General features: G+C 37.1%; 1 protein-coding gene and 1 long non-coding RNA gene across 2 annotated transcripts; both read left to right on the plus strand.

Moving 5' to 3' along the window:
- The first annotated feature begins 231 nt into the window (after window positions 1-231).
- LOC113329935 lies at window positions 232-1,778 on the plus strand. Its single transcript, XR_003350004.1, has 3 exons — window positions 232-350; window positions 1,271-1,311; window positions 1,629-1,778. It is a non-coding gene; the product is annotated as an uncharacterized LOC113329935 (long non-coding RNA).
- Window positions 1,779-5,044: 3,266 nt separating this feature from the next.
- On the plus strand, window positions 5,045-5,884 carry LOC113329875. Its single transcript, XM_026576697.1, has one exon. It carries the CDS (start codon window positions 5,045-5,047, stop codon window positions 5,882-5,884), a length of 840 nt encoding a protein of 279 aa, XP_026432482.1.
- The last annotated feature ends 6,495 nt before the right edge of the window (window positions 5,885-12,379 follow it).

Genomic DNA, 12,379 nt, shown 5'->3' on the forward strand with positions numbered 1-12,379 from the left:
ATCGAATTTTGGACCGAATCTGAATTTTACAAAACCGTATAATACTCGTACGTTTGCCGTTCCGTACGTTTGTCGAATCCCGAATTGCTAACTAGGCTGTCGACGCAACCAAAGTAACCAAACCAAACTCGAGCTCAACATAAACTCGGACAAATTTTCCATCTCCTTCTATAACTCAGATCGAAACCAATTGGAAGAGAAAACTCAAATGATCCTTTTTTGAATCAAACTCCAATCAAAGAAAACCCAATCTCATTCTTATAATTTCTCTATATACTCATCAATTTCAGGGAATTTGAAGAGATATAATAACGATGAAGGTGATTGAAATTCGTTGGTTATCGTTTCTGGTATGATTTCCCTTCTTTTTCTTATTCGATTACATATTACAGTTCTTCAATTGTGAACTTACGGTTTAAACAATGAGGGTTTTAAAAAAATTGGGTTTAATTGAGAGTTCGTGGGTATTCATTAATTTTTGTTGTAAATTGTTCTTGGTATCTAATTCGATGAAGAAAACTTAGGTTTTGATGAATTCGCAACATTTTGGTTTGTATTTGTTTGCTAATTTGATGAAATTCCATTGAATTAGAGTAGTCCATATTGGCTAGGTAATGTGGATTTGTGAAGCATATCGAATACCAACAACCTTTTTCTTGTGAGTAGTTTTTTCAGAGAGAGTTAGGTTTAATAGGTTTGTACAAGAATTCAAAATTTTGGTCATTGTTAGTTTGGGTTTGTAAACTTCCATTGTTAGTTTGGGTTTGCAGACTCTATCATGATGCAGAATAGGGTTTCTGGTAGTGATTTAGTTTGTTGTATGATGCAGATGTTGCCCAAGTCTTTTGATGAAACAGTTGGGGGAAAATTTCTTGTGACTGAGGGTATATTACTTGTAGTATGATTAAGTAGTCTTTCTGCTACTTAACCTCTCTCACTCCCTCTCTAAAACCAGACTTGAAACATAAAAAGGTGATGAGATGAGTATTTTTTTGGATTAATCAATTCATGTAGATGAATCCATTGATAGGTGGCCTCCTAGATTTGATTAAATATAGGTCTGTGGTATCTATTTAAATTTTAAACTCATAAAATCTGTGTTTTTTAAGTTTTGTTGATGCTTTAGTAACCAATTTTGATGGAACGACATATGTTGATGGAACGCTAGTCAAGTGTAATCCAGTGAAACATATTATACTCTCTTGATTGTTTTAAAGTTCATTATGTATTTTGTTTCTTCACTAGCACAGTCATTATTTGATTTTTGCAGGCAAACATGGAGCTGCTCTAGCAGTTCAAGATCCTAAATAGGTAAATGTTTTATCATTCATGATATGTATAATCTTAATAAATTACAGGTGGCTCATAGATTTAGACTTTCAGATGGTCATTTTCTGGCCATATCTGAACTCTGAAGCTCTGCTTTGGTTGATATATTAATGCACATAATATAGCTCATTTATACCTCAAATTTAATCTAAGACATTCATACCTTATGTGCATTAGTAATGCATCTATAGATGCTTAATTGCTTCATCTGTTTGCCTTATCTCCTACACCAAAATTAGCTCAGTTCAACTTGTTTTAAGTAGTATTCTTATTGTTCCTTTTCTTTTATTTGTGTGCAGAAAATTTTTGAAGGGGTTAATGCCACGATGTGGATAACAGCAGCAATATAAACAACCTGCCACAAGCAATTTATTCACGGATGTTGAAAGTCCTAATTGTAGCAAAAACCCAGGTCTTGTTGGTGTTTGAGAGAATATATTGCAAATGAATGGGCATGTGACACTTTTTTGTGCTGTGAAAACTTCTTGAGTTACTACTTTCTCATGTGAAGTCTGTAATTTGTGGAATTTTGCACAACTATATTTATGTAAAGATTGTGCTCCTTGAATATATAATGATTCTGATTTCACAATATACTATATATTTCCTGTGTTCAATCCTGCATGAATTGCAGATTAAATAGAAATTTTATGGTTGCCGGTAACTATCAGGCACGGTGACCGGAAAATATCATTTCCGGTTTCCGGTAGCTGTCAATCCTGGCGAACAGAAACTGTCTGTTCCGGGAACCAGAAACCGTCAGATGCTGATCGGAAAAGTAGATACGACGATCGGAAAAGGAACACATGTCATTTTATCAGTGGTCATTTTAATAGTAATAGAAAGAGTTAGCAATGTTTATAACATAATATTTACATTACAAAGTAAATATGAAGTATAAAATGCCAATAATTAGGATAAATATTGTAATGAAATTGAAGTGTTAGCTTATTTAATTTCCCTAATGGACTAAAAGGGTTAGGTAAATTACTAACACGTTCAGTAACTATTTTTTTTAGTTAGAGAAATTAGCTTGTATTTTTTAGTAACACTTTTTTTGGATAAGGAAAATTTAGATATGGTGTAGTGGTTGTGGCTAAGCTGGAACACCGTTTGTCTTTATGACCCCAAAACTGCAACTTCAGAAAAATTTCTGGATAACGATGCTACCAGAAGATTTCAGAAATTTAATCAATTCCGTATATGAAGAGCGACGTTTCAGTACCAGGACAAGTGGTTGATCATAATAACCTGCCATATAATTCTAAAGGGTGTATGTCTATGACATTGTGAAAGCACGATCATGGAAACCGACTAATGAGGGATTTTTGAGTATTATTTCATATGTTGAAAAGAAATTAACATAAATCTATTCCATATATAGTAAAAAAGATTTAAAATAATACTCGGTAATATATTAATTTCGCTAAAATAATAAAATTTTCACTCAGTCCCTTAATGGTAAAATAATAAATTCGATAAAATTATAATATAATACATTTCAAAAGTTCCCTTTAAACATTAATAGGTCCCAAATATTATTTAAAATAATAATTCCTTTAGAAAATAAAAAATAGTTTCCAAACACATTAAATTTTCTTAAAATATGATTTAATGTTGGTTTGTTTTTCTCTGAAGTTCAAATCAAGTTGTATTTCATCCTTAATTTTCTTTATAAAAATCCTTTTTCATGGAAATTAATAAGATTTTTTTTTTGAAGCATGAAATGAGATTTTTTTTCTTTTCTTTTGAAGCTGTTGATGGTGGTTTTTAGCTTAGGGTTAAAATCGTAAAACCTTAGTCAAACAGTGACGTCACTCTGAAAAGAAACAGAAATTGAGTAATAATATCTCCACTAAGCGCATTTATTGAGCCCTTCAATACGTCTGTGAGAAATTTACCAGGGTACCTTTTTTTAATGCTAATTGGGGTTTCGACATGCCAAACCCTAATTCCCACGTCACTGTACCAAAGGCATGTCGTTCCAACCACATCTCCGCGCCAAAGCATGCCAATCATGCCAGTCGCACCACTGTGCCAAAGGCATGCCATGACAGCCACATCTCCTCGCCAAAGCATGCCAACCATGCCAGCCGCATCGCTGTGCCAAAGTCATGCCATGCCAGCCACATCTCCGCGCCAAAACATGCCAACCATGCCAGCCACACCACTGTGCCAAAGGCATGCCATGCCAGCCACATCTCCGCGCCAAAGCATGCCTACCATGCCAGCCACATCTCCGCGCCAAAGCATGCCAACCATGCCAGACGCACCACTGTTCCAAAGCCATGCCATGCCAGCCACATCTCCGCGCCAAAGCATGCCAACCATGCCAGCCGCATCACTGTGCCAAAGGCATGCCGTGCCAGCCACATCTCCGCGCCAAAGCATGCCAGCCGCACCACTATGCCAAAAGCATGCCCTCCCAGCCACATCCCCGCGCCAAAGCATGCCTACCATGCCAGCCGCACCACTGTGCCAAAGGAAAGCCATGCCAGCCACATCTCCGCTCCAAACCATGCCAACTATGCCAGCCGCACCACCACTACACCAAATTTGAGGATTAGCAACCCAAATTAGTAACGGACATGTGGCCGTTACTAATTAGTAACCGAAAAATCCCGTTACTAATATTTAGTAACAGCCGGTCGCCGTTACTAATATTGAAACGGTCCGAGATCGGTTATGCGTGCAAGTCGTGTGTGACATGTAACAACAGTTAATGTTTTTACGCCCAGGTTCGTAACTGCTAATAAACCTTGCTACTATTTCCACCCTAACTCGGGCGGGAGTTTCTGAGTCCAAACCGTACACATCCAATCTTATCCACATACATCTTATCTTCCTCTTCTCTTTTTCATTATCTTCCGTATACTCTTTTTCACTCTCACTTTACTTAGTTTTTACTCTCTTTGTAACTTAGATCCAGAAACTGAGAGTTAGGTTCTTTGCCTTTCTCGCTATTAAAACTCAAACTCAAACAGGTAAAGATCGATTTTATCATTTCTGTATAAGATTGATATATAGTTAGGTTTTCATTACATGTTTGTTAATGTCTTTCATTGATATTACTATAGATAGAAGAACTCATCTGGGATTTTAGGTTTTCGTTCTTGGATACTACTGAAGCTGCTACTGTTAATCCCATTCAGGTATGGTCATCTTTTTTCTCTAGATTTATCTTACGGTTTTAATTTTAGGTCATTTAGGTGTAATAGAGATAGGGGTTTTCAATTATTTTCGATTTTGAATGGATTTCGTATGGAACTGAGAAATCAATATACACTTGAGTTCTGTTTTGTTAACCTGATAGAGAAATTAGGGTTTCTTATTTACTTTGTTGTGATTTTTTTTAACTTAATAGAGAATATAGACAACCAAAATCAATAGCTTTGAGAGGTCAAGCTAAGTTTTTTTTAACTCTTGTCTGTTGTGATATTTATATATATACTTTGTTGTGGTCATAACTGAAATAGATATATGGATGTAAAACATTTAATTTTGTGTACTGCTAGATATTACTATTGATATCTGTATGTTCTAATATTAACTTAGGTATTGTTTTCTTAGTTATCACATTGTATGGTAATGAAATGTCATCTATGGTTGATAAGAGATGGATGAGTTGTGCCCGTAATTCTAGAGAATACATAGATGGTATAAATTCATTCATAGAGTTTGCCCGTGAAAATGGTAGTGGGAATACATCGTTCTCATGTCCTTGTGTAAGAATGGTAAAGGATTGAAGTCGCTAAGTGAAATTGATTATTATTTGCTCAGACATGGTATTCACTCAACGTATACAATATGGCGTTTTCACGGGGAAAAGTTAGTAGGTAAAGGACAGAAGGATAATAGTACTAGTGACAATGTAGGAATTGCAGTTGACAATGTAGGAAATTTAACTGAGGATATTGGAGTTGCTGCTGAGAACGACGATCATAGTTATTGTGTAGGTGAGAATGATGGGTTACACAGTAGGGTTCCCAATCATGCTGGAACCAGCATCAGCAAAAAGAAAAGATATTTATATGAGCGTGCAAGAGAACCATTATACCCTTCATGTGACAAAGGAAAGATACCATTGTACGCGGCTATAAAACTGAATAACATAAAAACACAATATGGATTTTCATACAATGGTGTCACTGCACTCTTAGAATTGTTTAAGGAGTTGCTTCCTGATGGAAAAACACTTCCATCTAAGTTCTATGAAGTAAAAAAGTTGATCCAAGAAATGGGAATGGATTTCATTACCTATGATACATGCATAAATGATTGTATTTTATACTGGAAGGATCATGCATCACTAGTTAGGTGTCCAGTTTGTCAAGAACCTAGGTATGAGAAATCCTTTAATGATGAAAGGAAACTTACACAAGTAGCTCGAAAGACTTTAAGACATTTTCCGCTGATAAAAAGACTGCAAAGGTTTTATAGTATACCGTGGATAGCTGAGGCAATGTACTGGCATTCTAAAGCACAATCCGATATAAATGTTATGCGTCATCCAGTTGATTATTTATCTTGGCGATGTGCGAATATTTTTCACTAGAGTTTTCCAAGGAACCAAGGAACATTACTCTCGGGATAACAACTGACGGCTTCAACCCGAATGGATGTTTTGGTCAAAGTCACAGTTGTTGGTCAGTAATTATCCAGCTTTACAACTTACCTCCTTCGATGTGCATGAAGCGGGAGTTTTCAATGTTATGTTTGTTGATATCGGGTTCAAAAGCACCAGGAAAAGACATAGATGTTTACTTGAAACCATTGATAAAGGAGTTGATTCAGTTATGGAACGAAGGTGTCATCACATACGATTCTTTCACCAAAACTGAATTTTTGATGAAAGCTAGATTATTATGGGTTATTCATGATTTCCCGGAATTAGGGACTTTAGCTGTATGTGTAACTCATGGTTACAATGCTTGTCCAACCTGTGGAGAAGGAATATTTTTTGAGTATATGTCATTTAGCAAGAAGATTTGTTACATGGGACACCGGAGATGGCTGCCGGTGAGACATAAGTATCGAGATGATAAAAACAATTTCCACGTTGAGCACGGTTTAGCTCCATGGCCACTAACAGTAACACAATTTCAACAGATTGTTGATAATATTAGAACCAAGCAGGGGAAGGGGAAACAACCAGCAGCAGCAAGTCGAGGGAAGCGCAAAAGAAGACCTGAACTGGAAGATGAAGATGAAGCCAATGTAAAAGATCAAGTTCATGACCACTCCCTGTTTTCACGAAGGTCGATTCTTCATGATCTTCCAAATTGGGGTTCAAACCCGGTCCAACATGTTATAGATGCGATGCACACAAAAAAAAATATAACTAAGCATTTTCTTCACACTATTATGGGAAATAACAAGTCAAAGGATGGTCCTAGTGCACGTAAATATATGCAAGCAATGGGGATTAATAAGAAGCTGTGGTTGAAAAGGGATGAAGTGACTGGTAAAACAACAATGGTTGATGCTCCTTTTTCCATAACAACGAAAGAGAAAGTTGCTTTTTGTACTATTTTGAAAAACTTAAAGGTTCCTTCCGGTTTTTCTTCCAATCTTCACAACAGTGTCAGAATAGATCCTCCAGAGTTGAAGAATTTCAAGTCTCATGATTACCATGTAATCATGTAACACTTGTTTCCATTACTGGTTCATGCGGCCCCTTCACTACCTAAAGATATACATCTTTCTCTTCATAGGATAAGTCTGTTTTTCAAGATATTATGCGCGAAGGTTATCAGCAGAGATCAACTCTTAAAAGCTAAAGTTAGCCTAGTGGAAGCAATGTGTGTCTTGGAAAAACATTTTCCTCCTTCATTTTTCGTTATCAGCATTCACTTGATGGTACATCTAGCGGATGAAGCTTTAATATGTGGTCCGATCAGATTTAGGTGGATGTATCCTTTCGAGAGGTAATTACCAAAACTTACCTTTCTGTTTAATGTGTAATCTGATTGTTGTCATTACTGAATTTAAAATTGGTCTTTGTAGGTTAATGAAAGTGTGACGGACCGGAAAATTACGCCTTTGGCGCGTTGCCCTGCAGGCCGTAACTTCCCCGATGCGCCGTGATGAAGCTACGATCCAGGCCTCAAAGCTAGGCAAATGCACGTCCATTTGCCGTTGCAAGCATGCTCGTGGAACATGATGCAGCTAACTTAGCTTCCACTCGTTCCAACTTACCCTTGTTCCGCGAATATTTTATTAAGAAAACAAAAACCTTCCTAAAACGGCAAAAACGGCTTTTTGAGGCCCTAAACGATGGAATTTGGCTAAATTCTGGTGACCATGTGGATCTGTAGATCACATGTCTTGATCTTTGGGTTGTTTCCCATCAAAATGGACTCCTCTTGAGCTAAATTACGACACTCAGGTTTTTAGCCTATGTCGAACGCCTTGATAGAAAGTATGAGCATCCAAGGAATGGAATGCAACTAGCCTCATCAAGTTTGGACACAATCATCTCTTGCATCGAGTTACCAATCCAGATGATATGAGAGGCCATAATGTCGCAATCATCTCCCAATTAGATTATATGAGCGACAAAGTGCTGGACCGACAATGCTGCAACTCGTTACGGCTTCCTACGTACCCTTCCCCACTCTAAATGGATCAAGCACATACCGTAGTTCATCATCGAAGGGACGGAAGCTTAAGCCAACTTGTTTGCATGGCCGTGGCCAAGCAATAATGGTAATGGCCTAGTCCGTATAAACCGTTCCGTCAAAATGCATCCAAGTGATGAACACTTGCTCTGCGGCATGGCATAGTGTTCCCTATGCTTAACACGCTCCATTGGTAAGGATACACATCTATAAATAAGGCCTAAGCATCATTTATACTCTTCCGGCTGGTATTTCACCAAATATTCACCGTTGAATGTTTGTTTGAACTTGGATATTGACTTCTGAAATTTCAGTCTGTTCTTGGATGTGTTTCGGCAATATTGATGATATCAAAATGATTTTATGTCTTAATAAAAGTTGTGGATTTATGTCTTATCTTTAATTGTGCGCTGAGTTTGCTAAATTTCAAATTGTTATGAATTTACTGTGAATATTTCGTTAAAATGATGTAATCTTCCCATTTTTCTGAAGGATCGTATAAAACCATTATCTTTCATTTGAACCGTTGGTTTTCTGTAAAATTTGGATATGTCATGTATAAATATTGTAAATATTCACCTAAGATTTGAAGACGATCGGATCGAGGAATCATTGTGAAAACTGTAATATACATTTCTACAGTTAGTGTGTTTGCTTAAATGCTTAAAAGATTACATCGTTAGTTGGGTTGTGAAAATGTATCTTTTTGATGATGTGGTTTGCAATATCATTTTATAAATAATTGGATGTACTTGTTCGGATGGCGGTGCCCGTACCTAGGATATACGGATAAGTGGGACACGACCCAAGGATACTTGTGTAAAGGATATACGGATTGGTGGCGCACGACCCAAGGATACTCTTGCAATGGTAGTGTGAATTTATAAATGAATGAATATGTTTGTTTGAATGGCGGTGCCCGTACCGAGGATATATGGATAGGTGGGGCACGATCCAAGGATACTCGTGCGAGGGTTGTTGGCGGTTTCCGTATCGAGGATACACGGATAGGCGGGGCACGAACCGAGGATACTCGTGCATTTAAGGGGATTTGATAGATCGTGAGTTGGTTGATGAATATAGTTATAATTAAACCCTTGAAGTTGCACTTTATGCTTTTGTCGTACATATTCCCTGTGATTGATTTCCATGTTTTCATACATTTTGAGAAAGGGAATGCATTCTATTGAGCTGTCATCTCACCCCCAATTGACATTCCTTGCAGATTTGTGGAAGTTGGAAGTGGAAGATAAAAATGAGTTGCTTAGTGATTACATTGTTTTCTTGCATTGCTTGAGGTGTAAATTGAATTTAATAAATGTTAGTTGACAATGTTTTGAACGATGTTTAATGTAGTCATATGCTTCAATTCATGTATAAAAGTTTCAATTATGTTTGGTATAAAAGTGAATTAGCAAGAATAAATATATGCATAAGTCTCTTTCCGACCCGTAACGCTTCGAGTTCGGATCTCCATATCGGTTTGACCCAGGTCCGGAACTCGGGGTGTTATATTGCACGTGCGTTATAGGGTGAATATACGTTTGCGTGCATCACTTTTGGAATACGGAGTTAGTTCAAACGGCAGGCGCACCGCGCGTGTGATTTGACTTTGATCATTGACATGCTGTTGACTTTAGCCGCTGACTAATACACGAAGAAACACAATTACAGAATGAACGAAAAGGTAGACACGTCGCGCATGCGTGCTATACTAATACTAATACAAAGAAAGAGGTATTTTTGGTGAAGCCTTCAACAATGGTGAAGCTTTTTTCTAATTACTAATATAACCTCTAAATACAAAGTTTAAAATTCAAAATTTTAACCTCTAAATAAGCCTTAACTTATTATCAGTTCAATATTTGATTCCCTAATCAGATTAAGTATGTAGTTTTAAGACTGTGTTGCTCACAAAGAGTTTGTGAACTTCAATTGTTTGTAAAAATGTCAACCACCTTTTTATTTGAGTTACTTTGAGTACCAATTGTTTTGTGGTTTCTCTGGGAAGTTTTTTATTTGATTAGTGAGAAAGCATCGATGTTGAGAATGGGTTTAGGGAAAAAAAAATCGGGCATTATCCTAATTTCTTTGATTAGGATTCGTTCTGTTTTTTTAATTTCATTAGGCCTATGATTTGGGTACTCTGTGATAATCTAAGGAAGTGAGAAATATAGAGTTATCCCAATCCCAAATTTCATCCTTGATGAGCCTCGTGAAGATAACTTCTTCTCGCCTATTTCTATGTTAGAGTTGAATGGACGTGTAGCTCTATCATATAGAGTGAGTCCTTACCTTCTCAAGTTATGGATACTAGATGACGGAGCCGACAAAAGAATAGAGAACTGTCACGGGAATGAAAGGAATTGGAGTGCAGAGACTATTAGACTACCTTTTTGTTGTAATCCGTCATTGGTCGATTTTCATGCAGTTGAGGGAACTGACCAGATAGTGTTCGAGTGCTACGACGATGTCCAGAGGAACCTAAAATCAGTCTATTTGTATTCCTACGATCGCAAGAAGAAGACTCTTAAGAAGATAGAGATAGACGGGATCTCCTTGTTTCCTCTTCACTACAGTAGGTCCGTATTTGCAACTTTCACGGAAAGCCTTTTTGCTGTTACGTGAAAGGCGAAACTGTCACCCTCTGAAAGTAAATGTTTCGATTAAATATGGCATGGATTTATCTTTGTTCTTTTTTACGAGTCTTTTAGTGTTTTGATTTATTTATAGTGAAATTTTAATACCGCCTTTCGACTAGCTATCATCATATATAGTAATGAACTGTATGGCCTAGCTAGCTAATCCTGAGTTGTGAAAGTTCAATCTTTTGACTAAAATAAGTTAGTGTACGCTTCTTCAGTCCTGGGCTTCTACTTTGATTATAATTCGCAATTTTTCTCTGGATAGTGCCACCCCTCCAGAAAAAATTACAAATTTTCACAACCTAGTCTTCTGGTTATAGAGACAGGCGGGGGAAACCTGCAGGCCGGCCTGCAGCATCAGATGGTATAGCTTGCAAGTCAAGTTTCTTAGATTCACCACATTATTTCTTGGTTTGTGCCAGTGAAGAGGAAAAAAAAGGAAAGACCAAAAAAACAGAATACAAAACATTTAGAAGTTGCAGTGGATAGTTTACGACGGGCATTTAGGAAAGAGCTTTCAGAAACTGTGTAGATTTAAGTTTGAGTGAGAAACAAGTAATTGGACTTCCATACTTGTTTGCTAATCTTTATAAGTATTTAAAATTGTATTGGTTTTAGCATTCACTCAAGTTCATCTTCTAGGGTTTCTCTTTTGTGTATTTCCTCTGTTTTATACACTTTCTTAGCAAATCTAGAGAGAAGATGTTAGAATACGGGTATCCAACTCAAAACCAATTGACAATGAGTGGAGAAGCCATAAGAGATTATAAACCGCAGGATCTTAGATAACCCAACAATGTGGGACTAATAATCTCAACGCCCCCTCACGTGTAGCCTCGTTGGGTCTAACACATGGACAATAAATCGGGTGACGCGGAGTAAAGGCGCGCGGCCAATGACTCGTCGCAACTAATAGTCTGCTCTGATACCATGTTAGAATACGGACATCCAACTCAAAACCAATTGGCAATGAGTGGAGAATCCCTAAGAGATTATAAACTGTAGGATCTTAGATAACCCAACAATTCGGTGTACATTCTCTCATGGCTTAACAGCCTATTTATAGTCTCACAAACTTGACAATCACTCAAAGTACTTTCCTAACAAAGATAAAACTCTAAACAAAGACACTTTCCTAACATAAAACAAACTCTAAATAGAACCCTTCTAGAACTCTCTAGAACTCAATTACCATATCTTGATTTAACTTCCAACATATACACTCTTGGTGACAAGAATGGGTGGAGAAACAAAATAGACAGAAACTACATAAATTTGGGTGACAGCACCCGTAGAAGTTATTGGAAGAATACAAAAAACGGGTTACTGCTGTTAGGAGGGTATTTATCTATTGTTATTTGGTATTCACATGAACGTACTGATATATGGTCATTGAAGGCGGATACTGAAAACAGAAGTGGTTGCAAACATTGGAGTAAAGAACTCACTTTAAGCTTAGGCTTCCGCTCTCGATGGTATCATCCATTTGCTCTTACAGAAGAAAGTAAGGTTTTGTTGTGGGGAGGGTTTAACGAAAACACCCTTTGTCATTATGACCCTCAAACTGCAACTTTAGAAGAATTTGTGGATGATAATGCTAAGAGATTCGAAGAATTTCAAGCAATTCCGTATATGAAGAACGATGTTTCATTGAGAGTGCTAATGCCTGACCTGCCAGTATTTGATTGGCAATAGCCGACTCCACTGAAATATGTTTCTGCATGCCATCTTATTTGATAAAATTTGTGTGTGTTTTTCTTTTGCATGTTAGGATACTTTTGATGA

Source organism: Papaver somniferum, unplaced genomic scaffold (assembly GCF_003573695.1).
Source record: "Papaver somniferum cultivar HN1 unplaced genomic scaffold, ASM357369v1 unplaced-scaffold_117, whole genome shotgun sequence".
NCBI lineage: Eukaryota > Viridiplantae > Streptophyta > Magnoliopsida > Ranunculales > Papaveraceae > Papaver > Papaver somniferum.